Genomic DNA, 22743 nt, shown 5'->3' on the forward strand with positions numbered 1-22743 from the left:
TTGAAGCTGCCGAGTTGCCGTTTCTTTCTTTGAGTTTTAAGCCTTTTTTACAAATTTCTTCCCACTTCCAAGGGTGTTAATATTGTTACAAGTGCTATTTTGGATGTGATCAGGGAGGATTATTCAGAAAGCTGGAGATTTTCGAAAGATCACTTCATAATCGTGCTGTTACTGTGCCAACAGGCTGGCTGTTGTGCCATCATATCTGAAGTGTGCGGCTGCAAACAGAGCGCTGCGCGGCACAGATGAGGGTAAACAAAGCGCAGCCAGCTGTCGGCTGCAGCATCTCAGGTTGTCATCTGAAAAGCTCTCTACAAAGGGAGAGCTGAAGAAAGAGTCGCTGTTTTTATCCCGTTTGCTGCTGTCTCCATCTCCGCCGTCACGTCGGAGGACTGAGCTGTCGTGTCGCTGACAGTCCGATGGTTGTCGCCTGCGGCGCCTCGGTGGAGCGACGTTCCGCTCTGAGTGGCAGTGAACTGAAACTCCACCTTATCTGTGACAGCTTTCACTGACGATTTCACCCACAAAGTCACTGCAGAGTTGCTCTCATTTCTCATCTCTCATTCAGAGATGTCTCAGATTTCCCACCTCATTACAGAATACGTTTTGGACGCGTGCCAAGAGGAGTCACTTCCCAGCATTCGGAGACGCTTTTCTCCTCCCTCATCCCAACGTCAGCACATTGCATCCATCAGCCGGGCCGCAGGAGACTTTTAATAAGCCGCTACAAGCACAACAATCATGAGAAATCCAGCCATAACTCCATGGGCTATTTAAGAACTTCATTTAATGCCCTGTTAATCCGTCTGATGAATTCTGGAAAGGGCAAAGGGAACCTGTAAGTGGGAACAGGACTCTTCTGTAATTAAAGGCAAGGTAACACATGATGGGCAGTTTGAGCTGGCATTCAGGCTCGATTACAGCAACTTGTGAACTTAACGGACGGTTAAGTTATTATGTCTCCCAGGGGCAAACCCCTGAAATACGCTGATTTAAAGAAGACGAAACCAAAGATGTGCTATGTGTGTTATTCGTTGGGCATTTTGACCTTTTTTGAAGAACAAAGACGCCACTCTGCATCACGTCTTGTTATTATGAAGCCTGGAATCAGAGCAGCTTCACTGGGAACCATTTCTTGATAGAAACCTCTTTGAAAACCTCAATACTGAATAATAAATAAACTAATACTTTGATAAACTGAGATAAACAAAAACAAACAAAAAATGTCCTCATTAAAACAACAAGATGTATTCATCTAGTCTGAATTGGATTTATTGATTTCAGGACCTATTTCTTTGGCATGTTTATTAACATCAGAGGCACATCGACTTATTTGTGTGTCAACTTTGGCTTTGACAGCAATAAACAAGCTGTAGATGATGTCATAACTCAAAGAAAAACATATCGATCATCGTCATATGTGGTGTGTTCGTTCAAAGATCAAAAAAAATCCACCAACTTCTGAAGCAAATCGCATGTGGTCGTGGTAAATGGTGCCATGAAAGGGACTAAATTCAGACTGCCGGGGCTGAAGTCCGTCACTGATTGGTCCGGTGATGAGCCGGCGCTGGTAACTGATGAGGAGAGAGACGTGATCTGTTCATCTGACCCGCGGTGGGTCGTCTCACATGAACAATAACAAGTATCTTCAGGACAATATTTGCCAGGAATACCAAGATTTTCCACATCATGGTAATGATGTGAAGCACCGGGAGGTCGTGTGTGTTGCTTAGAGGGAAAGGTGGATGAGTCCGTGGTGACGTCAACTCGAACTGCGAGGAATCTGGGTTTTTCTAGGTACCTAACTTACTGCACTTACTCTAGCACTAGTTTTGCTCTTAGCTGTTTGGCTTTGGAAGGAAATGCACTTCTGATTTCTTGTGACCTGAAGTTCTTTTGCCTACCGATGTGGAACACATTTATTGTAAGTCGCTTTGGATAAAAGCGTCTGCAGAATGACCGTAATGTAATGTGAGCTGGAGACACTCTGTTGGTATGATGCATTTTATTTGTCTGGGCTGTCGGTCAAACAGTCTAGGGGAAAAAAAGAAAAAGCGACCGGCCCGTTCCCACTCAATGGGATCCTTTCAGCTTTCAGTCCATGACCTCTTGTGCACATCTTGTGCCATAAATCCACAGAACTAACAGCAGATGTTGGAACTGGACTTTTCTGATGTAATACGAATGTACAAAAGCTCTGATCATCCATTCGTCTCCAGGTTCCTTATGATCTATGCAACACAAGAAGCACCTTAAAGGGATAGTTCGCCTCTTTTGACATGAAGCTGTATGACATCCCATATCAGCAACATCATTTATGAACATGTTCTTACCCCCTGCTGCGTCCTGTGAGCAGAGTTCCAGCCTCGTTTTGGCGTTGATGAAGGTAGTCCGACTAGTTGGCTGGGGTTTAAAAAATAAAGCGTTTTGCTTCTCAAAACAATATGCGTTCAAAAGAGTAATACATTTGCATCACAAAATCGTTCTCCAGGAAAAAGTCAGACCTCACAATCGCTTGGTCCTATTTTCTCTCCCTTCGTATCACTGCCAGCTGCCGACAGCCGCGCCTGTTACGGTGTTTGCTGCTCGGTCTACACAGCAGGCATTGATACGAAGGGAGAGAAAATAGGGCCAAGTGATTGTGAGGTCTGACTTTTTCCTGGATGAACGATTTTGTGATGCAAATGTTTTACTCTGTTGAACGCATATTGTTTTGAGAAGCAAAACGCTTTATTTTTTAAACCCCAGCCAACTAGCCGGACTACCTTCATCAACACCAAAACGAGGCTGGAACTCGGCTCACAGGACGCAGCAGGGGGTAAGAAAATGTTCATAAATGATGTTGCTAATATGGGATGTCATGCAGCTTCATGTCAAAAGAGGCGAACTATCCCTTTAAGTCTCGCAGAAGGACGTACTGTAACGCAGCTCCATCTCAGAGCTCGTATAACTCAGAGGCCTGTAGTATTCCAGCTTCTCAGAGCTGGACCTCACAGTGTCTGCGGTGCTAATGGAGTCCCGCTCCCGCTCCGGCAGCTCGTGTTAAAGGGCAGCAGAGCCGGGCTGCGCTCCTGGGATCGTAAACACATCCAGCTTTGACAGACAGCACTCACCGGCTCTGTTCCATGCTCTCTCCTCAGCTCTCCACCCTCCTCCTCCTCCGTCTCGAGCCTCTCGGACGCAGCTGCAGGCGTGCGTCTCGTCCTTGTCGTGAATGAGCGTGCGCTCTTTGCCCTCCCTCCGTTGTTGTGGGCTTTTTCCTGCATGTTATCGTGTCGTTGGAGGGCTCTCTCTGCACATTTGTGTGTTACCCACAAAGTCGTTTCCCCGCTGCTGGATTCAGTTTGAAAGCAGAGCTTTTACTGCCCAAAATGCAGCCGAATGCTGCAATAAAAACTCACTTATACTTTGACATACGCTATAGGAGCTGACTTTTGGTCTTGAGAGCACTAATGCACTTCTGAAAACATATGGTGGCAAATTGGGCTCTTATTTCTTTATTTGATTTAAGTACCAGGTGGCTTTGCGGGTAATGCGATACAGAGAGGAGTTTCAGGCAAAATTCTGAGATGTTTCTAGAAGTTTGTGACACAGCACTGGCTGGATTCTACAGATGTGTTGCATTATCTCTTTGCTACTCGATCTGCTGTTTGTGTATTTTCCATCTCTGTTATAGATGACTGCGACATTGTTCCCGTTTACTCAGGCTGCTCGGAAAATGGTTAATGGGCTGCATTTATTTGATGCTTTTTCAGTCTTTTTCATTGCTCACAGTGCTTCATATTACAAGTCATACTTATCCATTCAAAAAGAGTTATTTATTCTAAACATGGAACACGAGTCAGTACAAACACATACCGACGTATGATGGAGTTTAGCTGATGCTGATTGGTGGAAAACCCTTCTGTACTGATGTTTACTGGCTTTGCTTTCACTTCTAGTGCTGAAGCGCATTCCTTCTGTAAACAGTACACACCGGGTCAGGGGAAGTTACGCTGTTATATTCGGTTTACTTGCTTTTATCTTTGAAAGACTCTGTTGGTGTTCTGATGCTGAACAACATAAAACAACAGGAAAAAGGAAAAAAAAGAAGGTGACCTCTGAACTTTTTACACCTGGATGAGATCGCAGTGTGAGCCAGACCACCTCCAGATGCAAAAAGGCCGGTGTGATTTGGTATTTTTTATGTTTGGCACACCCTCACGTGCCGATAATCCACACATATTTGGTGTTTTTTATGTTTTCGTGCCGATAATCCACGTATTTGGGTTTTTTATGTTTTCGTGCCGATAATCCACATATTTGGTGTTTTTGGCTCTTTTAGCTGTTAGAGGAAGTAAACTTTAGCTTCTGTCTCAGGGTGTGGACTGTCCCCACACACGGGGAATTATCAGGAGTTGTTTGGCTGTTTGTTTGGCTGTCTGTAGAAATGTTATGGCTATTTTCTACAGAGCAACAATAGAGTCCATAATCAGGTACGGCATCACCTGCTGGTTTGGTAACCTCAGCACCTACAGATCTCAGATCAAGTCCCTGGTGCAGACGGCTTCTAAGATCATGGGCCCACCTTTCTTTTCCTCTCCACAAGACCGCCAAAAACATCCTCACTGACACATCACATGTGCTCAGCCCAGAATCCACATTATTAAACTCAGTAAGCAGGTGCATGGTTCATTTATCCGCCTATCAATTAAGCTCATTAACGAGCAGCTGGGGGAGGAAGAAAAGGAAAGGAAGAGGTGATCCCAATGTTCTTTTGCACATATTGTCAGATTGTTTTGAGTGTATTTACTGAGTTTTTAGTGTTTTTTTTTTTTAGAGTTTTTTTGCATTGCATTGCACTGCAGCACTGCTCTTTTATCTGAGACCAATTTCTCCAAAGGAGACAAACAAAGAAACCTTAAGAAATTTGCAGGGATCTTGACTTAATCCCCTTTAATCTTTGTTTCATCCTCGTCTCTTTTGTTGTCTCTTAGGTGGCTCAATGGCCCTAAAAGGAAGAGGAAGAACAGCCAATGTTCGGTGAAGAGTATGACTGGTGAGTAAATGAGAAGCACTTCCTGAACTCTGACCAGAGTCTGGCTTTTCAGAGGCTTGTCTGATGCGTCCCTACTTCAGAGCACAAAAGCTCTCCGAGCGGAAGCGACATTTTTGGAAACCGCTCCTGCCTCCGCTTTAAGAAAAGCTGTGAGGCGCTCCGTGCTGAATCCGAGCTGCCGAGTGACCGCACAGAAGTCGGTGGTAGATTTTCCAGCGCTGCCTTGTGTACATTACGCTTTCAAAGGGAAATAAATCAAACATCTTGTCATCTCGCATGAATAAAGGCAAGCCCTCTGCTTTGTCTGCTTTTGTGTCAGACTCTGTTTATTGTGGAAGTGACGGCTCCGAATCCCCAGAGCTGAGGGAATAAAGTCCAGGCGGGGAGAACACTGAAGTCTGCAGAAAAGCTGATTTAAGATGATGTGGTGCTTCTGGTCGGGTCCTTTCCACACGTTTCCTCCTGAGCCATGTTCTACCTGCCGCGGTTCATTTCAGCTGGGAAACTATGACAATACGTCTGGCTCAGGGACACGGTTGCTTGAGATTGGATTACATATACACTGTGATGATGTCATCATTTTCCTGTGGGAGTGTGGACCCTCAACCAGATGCCTCAACAGCCATTAACATGCAACTGTTTGCAAACCCAAGTCGTAAAACAAATGTCACTGCTGACTTTGGCTGCCAAACGAGCGATAACTCATAGAATAATCATGCCAACCATTGATAATATAATGAATCAAATGGGTTTGGATCTTTGTTTGGACAGAATGGGAGCGACTGGAGCTCGGTCTAATTTCTGCATGCAGGCCAAAACAACAATATCCAGAACTCGTTCATCCTCCTGCCGACGTTTATAAAAATCACATAAAACGCCAGCAAGTTTCCCGCAGGCCCGTTTGTGGAAGATGCTTGAAGATATTTAAGGAGGGGAGTATCTTTCTGATGATATTTTATAGCTCATTCCAAGCTCAAGGAGCATAAACCAAAAAAAAGGGGGTTTTACGCAGTTCTGTGTGCACCCTGGACGCCTCTAAAAAAGGATTTCAGCAGTAAATCTGCTTCCAGAACTGCAACAAGAAAGAAGGCAGATGTGTAAGCAAGTGGTTTACCTCATAATGTCGGAGTCTGTGTTTTCTTTGCCTTGATGTTGACCAGATTATCCTGAAAAAGGGAATAAAGATGCAATGATGGGGGCATTAGCCTGCGGTAGATTTTAAAGCAGCATGATATGCAGAATTGAGTTTTTCAGTGAGGCTGAAGATGGATGCGTATAAGTTACACTGCTGTCATTTAAAACACACTTACATAGAATAAAATAGAATCGAAAAATACTTTATTCATCCCCCAATGGGGGAAATTCAAATTAGTCAAGTAGCTAAAAAAAAATGATAAATATGTACAATGATTGTATATTAACAACTACAATAATAATACCAATTCTTGTAAAAAATACTACTACTAATACTACTACTACTACTACTACTACTACTAATAATAATAATAATAATAATAATAATAATAATAATAATAAATGAATAAATAAATAAATAAATTAATTAATTAATTAATTAAAAAATAATAATAGTAATTAAAAACATAAAATAATAATAATAACATATAATAATAACTCTGAATAACACACACAAATATACATATATATATGTGTGTGTGTGTGAATATGTAGATATAAATGATCTCTTTTGACTGTTGAATCCTTTCTAATAATAATAATACTAATACTTCTAATAATAAGAAATTAAATTAAAAAAAACAATAATAATAATAATAATTTAAACAAATAAAATGATAATAATAACATATAATAATAACTCTGAATAACACACACACATATACATGTATGTATGTGTGTACGTAGATGTGTGTGTGTGTGTGTGTGTGTGTGTGTGTGTGTGTGTGTGTGTGTGTGTGTGTGTGGGAATATGTAAATGAGCTCTTTTGACTGTTGAATCCTTTCGGTACCCAGCAGGCTTTGAGCTCCTGTCAGGAAAGGGACGGCAGCGGTGGGTTTCTGTGTATAATTAGCATTGTCCTCTAATGTCCTCAGTGTTTACAGTCTCAGATATCACTTCGCCGAGCTGTTGTCACCTAATGAGAAACAATCCTGAGACTCCTTGGGAAACCTGATCCACACCCTGATGAAATGAAACGGCCCGCGTTATGTCGGGAGGACGCAGTCTTGGCTTTTGTTGGTGGAGGTGCTGCAGGGCCTGTTTTTAGGGTGGGAAGGGCAGCCGGAGTCAGATGAGCTGCAGCGGTATTGATTTTTGGGCTTGGCTTCCAAACGCAGCCACAGCGGAGTGGCTCAGGGATCCGCCTGCTGCTGCTCGCCCACTTTCTTAGTTCTGATTCTCTGATGTCCTTGTTATCTTTTTTTGACTTCTCTTCCAGCACTTCCCCCTTGAATTTAGTATTTTCTCCTTGTGTTCTTCTCTCTTTCTGTACTGCTTCTCTGCACATGCACCTTTTTTTCCCCTCTCGATCCAAACTTCCATCACAGCTCCCTACAGAGTTTAAATCAACTAGCTTCTTGACGCTATTACACAAATCCTTTTTGCTCTTCTTTTTTCTCTCTTTCCCACCATCCCCTTCTTGCACCCCCCCCCCCCCCCCCCCCCCCCCCCCCCCCTCCGTCTTCCTCTAACATCTGTAACGGAGCCAGAAGGCAGAGCCCAACTGACACTGCCAGTCACAGCTCTCTTCACGCCTTGATTCACACGCATGCAGTAAAGATCTGCACTGAAAGTTAAAGGATGTTTGTACAAACTTCGTTGACATCGAAGAAAATGCATTAAACAGAAAACACTAAATTAAATCAGTGATTGACGTGAACGCCCTTTAAAACGGCTCCAGCCCACTGAAAAAATCAAAGTCTTACCAAGTATATTTGTCTCATTTCTAGTCCAAATATCTCATTACACTTAATATAAGACACAACTGCCTAACAAGTTCTATTTCAGCCAGATATAGGGACTTGTTTGAAGACAATACATCTGGAATATCTTGTTAAGTGAAAAAGTCTTAAAAAACAAATTGTTTTGAGTCACATATCATATGAAACAAGCTTTTTTTGACATTTAAAGAGGTTTTTAAGCTAATTTCAAGATCACTTTTATCTCAAAAGTCCTAAATATTGACAAGCCGATTTTCACTAGTTCCACTGGCAGATTTATTTTGCTTATTTCAAGCAAAAACGTCTTGTATTTGTTGTTTTTTTTTTACTCATTGTTGGAGGGGCATTTTTTCCAGTGCCCTCCTCGGTTTTTCTACCCAGATGAGGCAGGGAGGAGGCATCTAAAGGGCTAAAACTGCAGCACAGTGCCGTCCTGCATGTAACACTGGGAAAAAAAGAAGCACATACTTGCACAAAGATGGTCTTTGTTTGTGTGTGTTTGTACTTGAACACCCACGCTGCATTTATTTGTGACTTGCAGTGGACCATCTCCTCCCCTCCCGGCTCCTCGGCTGCATATGCAGCAGATGAAATGTCTGGAAATCCGCTATTTCCTGTGTCTCTTGTGCTCACTCCCTCCGGTCTTGTAGGCAGTATAGAAAAAGAACAAACTGTCCTGTTCCCCACGTTAAAAGCAGAGGACAAACTACAAATGGAGAAGGAGATTACACAAGCCATGAACTCACTGTAGAAGCTGTCTAACCATGTAACGGCTACAGAGGTTCAGATCATATTATTTAAGTTACTGCGAGGCTCGACCTCAAATTACAAGTTCCAATCACCAGAAATCAAGTGTTTTTATGTTGGTTGACCTTTTAAAAGTCTTTTTAATGATTTGGAGTTTAATTATGATTGGTGATTTTGTAATTACAGAGAAGTCGTTAAACTAAAGCGGTGGAAGTGGCCTCTGACACGCAGTTCTAGCAATAAAGTTTCCCCCGATTCTGCTTCCAAGTGTGAGCGCTAAATGTCCCGTTTCCCAGTGTCGCTACTTTTCTTTTCCTCTCATCTGCATTAAAAAAAAACAACAACATGCACCCAAGCTGAGGAGGATTATCTCTCCTCTGGTTTGCTGTGAGCTTCAGCATCGCCACACCCAGGGAGCGTCACTCCACGACATTCTGTCCAGGACTCGGGCAGCTGGAGGGATGCACTCGCTCTGCACCAGAACAATAAATATCACCGGGAAACTTAAACCTAGATTTGTCATTACAGCAGATTGATTAAAAGGATCCTTTTTAATCCACTGGACATCAAATGTGAATGTGTGCCAACGCAGACCGCAACATTTATCTCCACACAGTGGTGGAGAAACGACCCAAAAAGTAAACACTCTGATATTTTACACAGTGAACCACTCATTCATCATTTAACTGACTTAAATTCTCTTTCCGATGGAGGATCAAGTTGGAATCATACGTTATATTTAGGGTGGGCAACGATTCAAATTTTTAATCTAATTAATCACGATTAATCGCATTTGTACACAAAATCCAAAAATCAATTCAAAAGTAGTGTATAGCTTTTAGCATTTAGTTTTATTTTAAATGTGCTGCCATATGAATGAAAGTGCCATAACATTTGTTGTGCAAACACACTTTTAACATCAGCATCTTTCTGTAGTTTTTATGTAGAAGCCTCGCTCCACTGTCTGTTTCCTTGAATGACTTGCTGCTATCAGTTGTGTGTTTTGCCTTTAAGTGATATTTTAGACTGGAACTACTACGCTGAGAAGACAATTCAACTTAGCTGTAAATTTTAAATTTATTTTGAAATACGTGCTTTTATGTTGAAACAAGTGAAACAGGAAGTAGCGCCGGTTAGCTCCGTGAGCTTCACACAGAGACCGAGGAGCACCTGTAACGGTGATGTCCAACTTTAAAATGAAAACGGCCGAGTAAAAGTTACCGTACTCTTCTCCATGTTTGGTGGATCCGCAGCAGAAAGCAACAGACTTTTACAATAATAAAACCTTCGTTAATGCGTGATAAAACATTTTACTCTGCCTGAAGTTGTCATTTGGCTCAGAGATGCAAAGTAAGTTGACTGTATATATTGTTTAAAAATAAGTTTATTTGCCTCACAACACTGAGTCAGAAAATAAAAAGCTTTTATGGTGGAGAACACAGTCTGAGAGGAACACAAACATGGCAATAACTAAGCTGCATGCATAATTATTGTTCAGATTGGACTGATTTTCCATTAAAATCCAGAAATGTTGTTAAGTGTCTGACCACCGGTAATCCCCTTGATCCCCCACCTTCCAATATTTTCCCTCCAAGCAGCCAGACTTTCTTACAATCCCTTAAAGTGGTCTGGAGCAACAGTTCTCCAGACTTTATGGAGGTCTTTCAAAGTTTTTCTTTGGACATCGGCTGCTTTTTCATTCATTTTTAGCCCAGTCCTTGTACCTGACCATTTTATACCAGGATAGTATTTTGTTTTGGCCACTTAACTCTGAAGAAAGGCTCCTAACTCAAGGGATGAACCAGTGTTGTGTCCACACAGAACAGACAACTTAGCAAAGAAGCCATTTTAAATGGGATCTTTAGGCACTTTGTTCCCAGCAGCCTGTCACAGAGACACATCATTTGTTCCCATTTCTTTAGTTGCATCTGTGAAAAACAGCAAAGATAACACAGTCTGACAGACAGAAAACAGGATTTCTGCAGCAACAAGGTGATTCCCAAAGAGCTGTTAGCTGAAAACTTGGCATATCTCAGCATGGTGTGCAGTGTGTCCTTAAAACATTTGAGGAAACTGGACAAGTGGAGGACAAAAGAAGAAGTGTCAGGCCTAAAGAACTATCTACAGCAGATGAACAGGATCTGAAAGTGAGAGGAAAAAATCCAGCAAAGACCTGACACAGGAGCTGAGAGATGCATCTGGACCTTCAGCTGATCCATCTGCTGTTCGAGTTTTCATAGATTGCTGCAAACCTTTTCCTGTTTTCATGGCGATAGAAGAAGAAATGAGGGGTACCGCGTGGCCTTTTGCTGCTGCATAGTGCTGGAAACACTTCTCCAGATTACTTTATTCTGATATTTACTTAGATTTTTTTTTTTACAGTTTCAGCAAGCCGCTGACACGGTGTATCTGATAGCCTCAGCTTCAGGTTCAGCGGGAGAAACGAGTCGCAGAGAAACTCAGAGTTTGTTGAAGAAAACCGGTTTAGGTTACCATGGTAACTGAGTCTGTGAGCGGTGGTGATTTAGGGACTGGGTCAGAGTTTTAGCCCCCTCTTTTTCTGGAAAGGAAAAACTTGATTTTGTTTTCTGAAACGAAGCTCAAGAAAGCAGGACTTCCCATAATGCTTTGCTCCTATCCTGCTCACTTTAATGCGGTTTGCTTTCCCTTCGTGGTTGTTAGGCAGATGCAGCACGCTTGTATTGAATAGAGGCTCACTCAGAGCTACTTCTTGAGGAAACAAATACTTAATTTTCTCCTAACTTTTGTCTCCCCCCCCCCCCCCGCTTCCTCCTCTCTCAGGGTACATACCCAGCTACCTCGAAAAGGATGAGCCATGCGTGGTGTGTGGCGACAAAGCCACCGGTTACCACTACCGCTGCATTACCTGCGAGGGCTGCAAGGTGCGCACACACAAACACAAAGAGGTTCATAATCCACACCATGTCTGCCGGTAAACGTGGCCTCTGAAGGGATCGTTGCCTCCCGTTCATTCGGCCGTGTTTTGTCCCTTTCTTTCTGCTTGCAGGGTTTCTTTCGCAGGACCATTCAAAAGAACCTCCACCCCGCCTACTCCTGTAAGTACGATGGCTGCTGCATCATTGACAAGATCACCCGAAACCAGTGTCAGCTGTGCCGCTTCAAGAAGTGCATCACAGTGGGGATGGCCATGGACTGTGAGTGTGGCACACGCTGACAAATGAGCTCACAGACAGACAGAAATCAGAAAAATGTAGGCCAAGCATACACGTAGATGCAGGTAGATTCAAAAGTAAGCCTGCTGTTATGCTCCTTTTTATGTTTTAAAGGGATAGTTCGCCTCTTTTGACATGAAGCTGTATGACATCCCATATTAGCAATATCATTTATGAACATTGACTGCGTCCTGTGAGCCGAGTTCCAGCCTCGTTTTGGCGTTGACGAAGGTAGTCCGGCTAGTTGGCTGGGGTTTAAAAAAAACAAAACAATATGCGTTCAAAAGAGTAATATATTTGCATCACAAAATCGTTCTCCAGGAAAAAGTCAGACCTCACAATCGCTCCACTGGAAAAAATGCCCCTCCAAAAATAAGTAAAAACACAACAAATACAAACATTTTTGCTTGAAATAAGCAGTAAAATCTGCCAATGGAACTAGTGAAAATCGGCTTGTCAAGATTTCACTTAACAAGATATTCAAGATGTATTGTCTTAAAACAAGTCTCTATATCTGGCTGAAATAGTGCTTGTTAGGCAGTTGTGTCTTATATCAAGTGTAATGAGATATTTGACTAGAAATGAGACAAATATACTTGGTAATTTCGATTTTTTTTCCAGTGAATTGGCGCTATTTTCTCTCCCTTCGTATCACTGCGTGCTGTGTAGACCGTGCAGACCGAAGTGCAGACCGAGCAGCAAACACCGGAACAGGCGCGGCTGTCGGCAGGCGGCAGCAGGCAGTGATATGAAGGGAGAGAAAATAGTGCCAAGCAATTGTGAGGTCTGACTTTTTCCTGGAGAACGATTTTATGATGCAAATGTATTACTCTGTTGAACGCATATTGTTTTGAGAAGCAAAACACTTTATTTTTTAAACCCCAGCCAACTAGCCGGACTACCTTCTTCAACGCTAAAACGAGGCTGGAACTCGGCTCACAGGACGCAGCAGGGGGTAAGAAAATGTTCATAAATGATGTTGCTGATATGGGATGTCATACAGCTTCATGTCAAAAGAGGCGAACTATCCCTTTAAGGGGAATTTACTTCTTGGTATTAAAGTTTGAGTCGGTGATTTTATTTTTTCTGTTTTTGTTTCCGTGTTCTTATCCTCCTCCTCTTCCCCTCCCAGTGGTGCTCGATGACTCAAAGCGGGTGGCCAAACGGCGCCTGATCGAGGAGAACAGGGAGCGGCGCAAAAAGGAGGAAATGGTGAAAACCCTCCAGAGCCGTCCGGAGCCCACCGTGGACGAGTGGGACCTGATCCGCCTGGTGACGGAGGCCCATCGACACACCAATGCTCAGGGCGCACAGTGGAAACAGAAGCGCAAATTCCTGGTAAGGAGACATGGAAATTCGCCGCGTTATGCATGGACGGTCGACTTTTTATTTCCCCTCTCGTTAAAAATCATGACGGTGAAAGAGAAGTACCAGCATAAGATATTTATTGGTATATGGGAACTACCACACTTGTTTCCAGGCAGTCAATATAACTGGATGTATATGATTTAATGCAATATTGCAACATGTTACTGGTCAGTTTGCAGCCCAGATTCATGGTTATTACATAAAACCACCACACCTGCTTCCAGGTGAGCATTATGCCTCCAGATGTTCAGTTTAGTGGAATCTTACCATGAAATTAAATGGAAAACTGGTTGGTTTGCAGTCCTGATCATTGTTTTTTTCCACATAAATTACGAAAGGTGCATGCATTATTATCGCCGTTAGACTGCAAATGATGTAAACGTGTACTTTGGAAGTCTTTGGAATATTTTACAAACAGCCGCTTCCAGATAGCAGATGCATGAAGCATGCAGATCTTTGATGTGTTTTGAATGGCAGGAATCTTATTGCGCCAGCACCAGCGAACGGTAGCTGTTTGGCACTTTAAAGGGATAGTTCGCCTCTTTTGACATGAAGCTGTATGACATCCCATATTAGCAATATCATTTATGAACATCTTCTTTCTCCCTGCTGCGTCCTGTGAGCCGAGTTCCAGCCTCGTTTTGGTGTTGATGAAGGTAGTCCGGCTAGTTGGCTGGGGTTTAAAAAATAAAGCGTTTTGCTTCTCAAAACAATATGCGTTCAAAAGAGTAATACATTTGCATCACAAAATGGTTAATCCAGGAAAAAGTCAGACCTCACAATCGCTTGGCGCTATTTTCTCTCCCTTCGTATCACTGCGAATGCAAATGTATTACTCTTTTGAACGCATATTGTTTTGAGAAGCAAAACGCTTTATTGCCAACTAGCCGGACTACAAAACAATATTTGCATTCGCAGTGATACGAAGGGAGAGAAAATAGCGCCAAGCGATTGTGAGGTCTGACTTTTTCCTGGATGAACCATTTTGTGATGCAAATGTATTACTCTTTTGAACGCATATTGTTTTGAGAAGCAAAACACTTTATTTTTTAAACCCCAGCCAACTAGCCGGACTACCTTCATCAACACCAAAACGAGGCTGGAACTCGGCTCACAGGACGCAGCAGGGGGAAAGAAGATGTTCATAAATGATATTGCTAATATGGGATGTCATACAGCTTCATGTCAAAAGAGGCAAACAATCCCTTTAAGGGCACTTTTGCGTCACCATGACCTAATATCTTGTCAGCTATTGCTCCAAACACAGGAAAAGGAGCTACTGTGGGAGCTGTAAAAAAAAAAAAGACATGAGGCAGAATAAACCAGCTAAAGAACTAAGTTGTTGCATAGAGTTTGCTGTGCAGACCCTTGTTTCAAGAAGTAACCTTGTGCTCAGTTGCTCTAGTTTAGTTGAAGTCGTATGAGACCATTTGAAGCTTGAAAACTCCCCAAAGATGACTGTCTAAGGGATCTTACATGCTGCTGTGTGTTTTTTTCTAAATAAAAAAGCATGCTTAAACCATTAATGGAGGTTTTATTTTATCTGGGCGAGCTCAGCCTGTTCGCTCATTTGATTTTATCGTTCTGTATTCCCTGCTGTCTTCCTCTGTTCTCCAGTCTTTATTCCTCAGTTCACTACAGCATATGGGGGTCTTATTCATCTTAATCCTTCTGGGCTCTCAACCAGATCTCTTTCCCTTCGTAGTTTTCATTCACATTCTCAACTCTATTTTCTCTTAAATCTCTTCCCTGTCTTCATTTCTTCTCTCCATCTCCATCCATGTCTACCCCTGCTCTCCTCTCTGTTTTGCCCATCTGCTTTCTGTAGGCTGCCCCCTTATCTCAGCCAAAGCAAATCCTCAGTTATGAGCTGTCATCTCAAAGCTTGCAGTCTTTCTCTTTCTCCCGATGCACTCAGACTTATCCTGGTTTCTGTCTAGTGTCAGGCTTCCCCCGTCACACACAAACACAGACACTGACCTCATGTTTTGGCACAAGTTTATCTCAGATGTTTACACTTTTTTATGCACTTGTTAACACTTTGATAACAGAATTCAACCAGAGTTTTAGTTCCAGATACAGGGAATTGATACAGAACTGTGCAGAAGTTTTAAGCCACCCTCACAGGGACTGCAGATGGAAACTAGCTAGAAAGCTGTACTCTGGTGCAATGCATCTCTACTCAGTCTGAGTTTAATGTTGTTTTTTTTTCATAAACTATTAAATTAAATTAAATTTCTTAACATTCTTCCAGGAAAACAGGAAAAAAAAATCAATGAATGAATCATTGAAAGATGTGCAAACCCTTCTTTAACCTCCACTTTTACAAAACTTGCAAAGTTTTCAGCTAATAGCTCCTTAGGAATCAACTTTTTGGTGCAAAAATATTATTTTCTGTCCGTCAAACTGTGTTATCGTTGGTATTTTTATACAACAAATAAAGAAATGAGAACAAACGATGTGTCTTTGTGACATGCAGCCAGTAACAAAATGCCTAAAGATACAATTTGAAATGGCTTCTTTACTAAGACACAACACAGCCTTGAGTTAGAGGCCTTTTTTTTATATACTGCGTCGGTGTTAACTGACTTAACAAACAAAACACATTTCTCTAGAAGAAACTATTTGTAAGACCTTCAGAAAGTTTGGAAAACTATTGATCAAGACCCCTTTTTTTTACACAGTCTGGCTCCTTAGAAGCAAAACATAAAGAAATGAGGATCGGTTCGAGACTTTAGCACAGTACTGTGAAAGAAATGCTGCAGCAGGGTTGTGTGAGTGGTGCTCTGAAGGTTTAAAAGCATTTGTGATCTACCGTACATACAGTGGTGGGAGGTGACAGTGAAATGAGCTTCCTGCAGAGAAAAGGTATCTGAATGTTCTTAGCAGGAAAGCAGAGAAGTCTTTCTGTCTGTTCTGTCCTGTTTTGGTTCAATAGTCAAGATTTAGTTTAGGATTCAGGTTACAGTCTGTAGTTGAAAGGTTAAGGTTTGGGTAGAATAAGCTGTAACAATGCTGTAACTTTGGAGCAGGCCTGTTTCTCGGAGACAGCATGCAAGACATCCAATTTAAAGACTGATGGGATATATGAAGCCCAGAGCTTGGTTCTTCTAAAAAGGATAAACAGTTTTAGCCCAACTTACAGGGCTCTGGAGGCTGCATTTACTGAAGCCTGAATATCTAAATTTACATGCCAAGCTGAAAAGGACGAGTCTCGTCTGCCCTTTGGTCAAAACAGCAGCAGTGACAGCCTCTCATAAACTGTGTTTCAGTACTCAAAGGATGCTACTTACTCAGATAGGATTTTAATTAATGTTCTTTTCTCAGTCAGTTCAAGGACTGCAGACAGAAAGAAGAACGTGTGTCCCATAAATATATGTGAGATTAAATATATTAGACACCTAGTGTACTGTTATGTGTACATCTGCACATAATCAATCATGAAAATACTGTTGGCTACAAATGGTACGCTAATGAGAGGCTGTGATGAATTCTGGGACCCTGGGAGTTCAGTCATCGATCAAGGAAACATAAGCAGTCTTGAAAGGAATTTAGTAACCTTTCCTGCTAGTCTTGTTTGCAGATTATCACTGGCATTAATTAGATAGAAACTGAGAAACTTGCTGAAATATTGAGAAAAAACACCATTATTACCCATCAGTTGAACCTAGTTCTGTGCAGTTGTGACCAGTTTAGGTTGCTAATAACTTGGATATTACTGTGTAGATAGTACTCTGCTTTAGTAACTTTAGCTAGCGACATATAACAAAACACTACTTCAACATAATACAATATAGATTTAGCATTAAGTAACATAAGCTAAGAAAAACCAGCGACTATGACATGGCAGCATAACGTTGCTCGACCCCACATAGCAGTCCTTAGCCATTTTTGCAGGTTAGCTAGCAAGAGCGTTGTTAATGTTAGCTAATGTTAACTTACATTAAAAAAAAGCATTTTTCTTCACTGAATAGGCATTTTTGTTTGGTACTGCTTGCTATAGGAAGTTCATACATTGACCAGAGTGGTTTTGTGTTCTTTAAATTGCAACAAAAATTGATTTTACAAGAGTTTTTGTGGTCTCTTAGGTGTTGTATGCTAACATAGCATGCTAATGTTTGCGCAGAATTCTCATCCATATGGCCAAAGGTTATGTTTAATACATAGAAGTACTGTATAGTTGCAACCAACTCTAACCAGTTACAACTACAGTCTTTGTTTGTGTCTCTGTATTGCGGGTATGTTTGATATATTTACGTGGTTATTGGCAGTGGTAATAAGCCAATAATACACACTCATTTACCATAGCTACAAGTAGTAGGTACATACTTGATAGGAAGGTTACTGTAGAGCTACCAAGATAAATATCTTAACACGTATTTCCCCAAGTTAATTTATGGTGACATGAATTTAATTTTCAAAATGCACCCGTGATTCACTTAGTACAGACAATATGTTAATGAACCTAATGGCTGTTAACACAAGTGGCTGTATAATGAGATTTCCAATCCTCACTCACATCTTAGCTGGCAGTGATAATTCTCTACAGTGAGGGAGACGAAATCGCTCAAAACCCATGGAATTGGAGAGTTTGGAGAGTACATCCAAACTACAATGTCACATGCAAATCAGACCATCCAACACCAACACTATTAGTCCTGGTAATTTGATATAACCTACATTCTGGACTGTTCAGTTATAAAACAATCCTACAGCTAACCCTGTAGTTCTGCATGCAAACACACACTGGTCTGACTTGTTTTTGTCTCTGAGCCTCTGTGACCCAGACATCTGAAAACAGCTTTTTTTACGAGACCAGATTCAGTTCAGCTGTGCAGAGCAGCAGCGTATATGTGGACGTCCAAACATCTGTGCAAAAGTTGTAACGGCCACTTGTGCTAGAACATTGCGATCAGTTTGTCTTTGACGCAAATATCATCCAAGATTGATCGAAACTGGTGGCAGATGACATACTGCATGGGAGCACTGGAAAAAATGCCCCTCCAAAAATAAGTAAAAAAACAACAAATACAAGACGTTTTTGCTTGAAATAAGCAAAAAATCTGCCAATGGAACTAGTGAAAATCGGCTTGTCAAGATTTCTTGAAATAAGATGTGATATTTAGGACTTTTGAGCTAAAAGTGATCTTGAAATTAGCTTAAAAACCTCTTCAAATGAAAAAAAACCTTGTTTCATGTGAAATATGACTCAAAACAAGATGTTTTCAAGACTTTTTCACTTAACAAGATATTCCAGATGTATTGTATTAAAACAAGTCCCTATATCCGGCTGAAATAGTACTTGTTAGGCAATTGTGTCTCATATCAAGTGTAATGAGATACTCAATGAGACAAATATACTTAGTAAGATTTAGATTTTTTCCAGTGAGTGATTACAAACACAGTATTTTTAACTGTGTATGCTTTGTTGAGGTGTCTGCACGAAAATGTCACTCAATATCATCGATGTAAACGTGCCCATTTCACATAAAAAATACCAAAAAAACAGGAGATGTTTCTCAGTGCTCTTGCCATGAACTTTAAGCTGTTGGTCTTAACAATACTCAACAAATGTTATGTGTTTCCTTAGCTAATCTGAAACTGTTGTATTCAAACTTAATTAGAAACTGAAACCAGTGGGCTTCAGCACATGGTGGACATGTGGGTTTCAGGCTGAATTCAGATTCCTTTGACTACACACCTGCAGTTTTACCTCTCGTGAGGAGATCTTATCATCTCAGTGTGTTTTTGATCATTTTAGTCCAGGGTGATTTATATCAATCACATTTAAAAAGAAGAAACAACCTGACGGTACGCTGTCTGTATATCATTGAGAATGACGTGAATTCAAAGGAGATGTTTTTTTGCAACAAAGGTGAGCTTGAAAGCCAGAAAATCTCTGCATCTGGCACAACAGCCTCATAGTCCCTGGCACTGAGCATCAACTCAAGTCATAGTATGAGTGACTGTGAGCACATGAGGCAGTTTAACCACATGCGTCTGACTACATTTCTTCTAAAAGTGATATAAGTGCAAAACAACATTGATACTTCAAACTTGTGTGAAACGAATCGTCCTCTCGCTCTATTGATCAAAACTTTCCAGAACTAATGCACCTGATAAAAGGTCAGCAGTTTAGCGAGCTGCAGTTTATTCTGCAGTAATGCGTTTTTCCCCCTTTCTCCTTCCAATACAGCAAAGTGTGCTATGATTCAGGTTTAGGTCGGAGCATCTTTTCCAGGCTGTGATAGAAGAGAGAGTTTTCTTCAGGGAGAGCTGAACACATTGTGAGCTTGTTCAGGTGCCAGTCTGAAAAGAGTTTGAGGTTTGGAGAATGTTTTGATTTGCTTTCGCCTACTTTGCTATGAATTTAATGAACGGTTGAAGGAAAATTACACGGCTCCCTGAGAATGGAAGTGAAGAACATTTACAAACAGAAATGAATACCCATGTACTGGCTGTGTGGTCTGTGGAAGGACCAAAGCTCAAGATGCAAACAACCTTTGTATGGGTGGGATTACCTTTATTATGAAATTCCTCGCATAGCTGAGGGAGGTTGAATTACCTGAGCTTAAGCTATTCTCGTTATTTCACGACAATTGAAATAAACTCACAAACGTCAGGAATAGCAAAAAGTTCTAAAAAGTCCAGCACCGTTTATTTCGCTTGTTTTGTTTATCGGGGGCAGCTTTGCTGAGTGTGCCACAACCGCTGGGTGGAAAAGCTTCAATGTCATTAAAAGTTGAGAATTCTCATACAGAAAACTTTCAAGGGGAGCTCATCTTGAATTTAAATGATTGGTAAACCCAAAAATTAGGAATGAATTTGGGAAACATGCTGGGTGACAAATTAAAGGGGTCATATGAAAAGAAATCCCATATTTTTGATAAAAATCTAGACGCAATGAGGATAGAAAAACTGGACATAACTGAGCCGACAGGAAGCAGCATGTCCCTATGAACAACTTTGGGTCGGTCACATGACTCCCGACAAGGTTGTTGTTGAAAGGGGGAATCAGGAATCAGAACTGCAGACAATAGGCAGACAGACAATTCAATCAGGCTTTTATTGATTTGCAATTTCCTTTAAAAAACAAACAAAAAGAAGCAACAAAATGCCTCAGCAGAGCAGAGCCTCTGGTCCCTTCACTTTAACGATCAAGGGTTGAGGATTCTACTTTAATGTGCATAAAACAAGCTGCACGGATAGTTATGTTGGTCTGAAATGAACTCGCCATCCATTTCCAGGAGCTTTCTATGAGTCTTGCTTCCATTTTTTTTTAATTCTCAGGGCTTCTCTAATTACATTGGAAGAAAACCAGCCTAAAACAATATAAAATATGAGTCTGACGCGTCTGTATCTGTGGTGGACGGAGCGTTGCGTGCCCAGCATTGATGAATCTCAGTTGCTCTTCCTGTCTCCCCCGACAGCTATTTTCTTAACAGTGAAATGAAAAATGCCCCCGACCCACACCAATAAAAAGCAATGCTTTATTTTGGCTCTCTTACAAGACTTGCATCTATCAAAGTTATTATTACAATTATTCAAATTATCCGTGGATGCTCGCACAGCAGAGGTTTGGCCAAGTTTGCACTGATTTAGTGAATCTGTCTCCCCGGGCTTTATGATTGATAACTACCCGCGCGCTGTTTTAATTCCGAGACTTTTTATCTTATCCAGTTCATGGCTGGAGCCCAGCCGGAATAAATTACTCTGACTTTGACACATGCTTTATTCAATGGAGTGTGAAACGATATTTTTCTTTGTCATGGCCTCGATTCATAAAGTCCTGTGAATAAAAGTGCTGCCGAGCTGTTGTTCCCCATTTAGTCATTCTCTAAGTAAGCGATATCTGTCTGATAGCATTCCCTTTGTGTCATTATCATATTGTTTTTTATTTGTTAGCACTTTGCAGAATCGACCCGCGTAGAACCACTTAAAACGATGGTGTTTATCCATTGTTTAAGCCTCACACCACCTGAAATGTTCTTTACACTTCCAGAAATACTCCATATGAGTTTTTAAATGTCTGCACCTCCCACAGCAGACATTTTTTTACCACTTTACCTTCCAAGTATGACGTCCAGAAAGTCTCAGAATGAGACTTTGTACGTGCAGAGCAGGTGGAAGTCACTGCCAGGGTGTTTGCATGCTGATAACACTTAGTTTCACAGTTACTTTCCTCTCATTTGTGGATTATTGGCATACATTTATATGTCGTACTGATTGACATTCATCCATTTTCTGCCACTTATCCGAAAATGAGTCCCCAGCCTCCCCTCCGACTCTTTCAGGAAACCAAAGCGTTCAGAAGCCAGTTAAGGGAAATAGTCTCTTGAGGTTTTGTTCCAACCCTGCTGCAGCACAGCTAACGTGTTTCATTCAATCAACTGAACTGGTTAAGACCTTCAGTGCAGACAGTTCAGTTGATTGAGAGTAAGTTAATTTTGGATACAGAACTTTTTGTATTTTAAAAAAAAAACAGGCCGCAGATGGATTGTTTATTTTAAAAGGAAATAACTCGATAGTTTGTTAAAGCAGCGTTGAACTTTATTTGTCTGGAGTTGATAGAAGTGTTCGGCAGTGAAGGAACATGTGGTGAAGAGCAACACTTTGGCTCGCTGACCTGTTCCTGCTTTGAAGAAAACTATATATTGTTGGTTTTGATCTTTTCAATGGAACGTTTAAACTCGTCCTCTTCAAAACAAAATGTTCCCTTTGCTCATCTTTGATTTGATTTTCGTCCGTACCCTAATCAGCGCATTCATTTCCCCACGCAGCCAGACAAAATCGGCCAATCTCCAGTTGCCCCGACATCAGACGGAGATAAGGTGGACCTGGAGGCCTTCAGCGAGTTCACCAAGATCATCACCCCTGCCATCACCCGTGTCGTGGACTTTGCCAAAAAACTGCCCATGTTCTCTGAGGTGAGTGCTGGCTGATTGTCTTACAGAGCAGAGGACGAGTGATGGAGAGGAATGGCTTCTGTCAGGCTGTGTGTGTGTTAGTTAAAGGGGAAGATCGGCGTATATCCATATAACGGGAGAGAACAGGGCAGAGACAACAAGCCTCTAAATAAGGCATTATCTGTCTTTATTTCACCAAAACTTTAAGACCAATGAAAGAACAGAGCTGCCGTGTTGTTGTTATCGGGGGGCTTATCAGGGGTTTTATCGGGGGCTTTCTACACATCTGCAGCACAGCTGATTCACTCCATGCTCTGTGACGGTCGGCTAACTTCACACAGAGTTTGCTGCTGCCAGTTTTTGTCATGTCTGTGGGTTTTTGCCACGTTTTTAGTTTCTGTTTAAGTTCTTAGTTTTTACCATGTCTTAGTTTTGTTAAGTTTTAGGTTCAGGTTGTCGTATTTAGTTTTGCCATGCTATGCCACCTTTTTCCTCAGTGTTTCTCCTGCCCTGCCATCGGCTTCACTTCCTTCACCTGTGTTTTCCCCATCAGCTGCACTCAATCACCAATCAC

The 22743-nt window shown here is 41.6% G+C and overlaps 1 protein-coding gene across 5 annotated transcripts in view; it reads left to right on the forward strand.

Annotated features, from left to right (window-relative positions):
• The window catches only part of LOC142374372 (thyroid hormone receptor alpha-B), a 170104-nt gene that overhangs the window by 136100 nt on the left and 11261 nt on the right, over positions 1-22743 (forward strand). For all 5 annotated transcript variants that reach the window (XM_075458022.1, XM_075458019.1, XM_075458020.1 and 2 more), the window contains 5 exons: positions 4977-5038; positions 11504-11604; positions 11730-11877; positions 13028-13233; positions 22044-22190. In XM_075458022.1, the coding sequence (XP_075314137.1) occupies positions 4977-5038; positions 11504-11604; positions 11730-11877; positions 13028-13233; positions 22044-22190 (664 nt within the window). The remainder of the gene's footprint in view (positions 1-4976; positions 5039-11503; positions 11605-11729; positions 11878-13027; positions 13234-22043; positions 22191-22743) is intronic.

The sequence above is a fragment of the Odontesthes bonariensis genome, chromosome 23 (assembly GCF_027942865.1).
Source record: "Odontesthes bonariensis isolate fOdoBon6 chromosome 23, fOdoBon6.hap1, whole genome shotgun sequence".
Lineage (NCBI taxonomy): Eukaryota > Metazoa > Chordata > Actinopteri > Atheriniformes > Atherinopsidae > Odontesthes > Odontesthes bonariensis.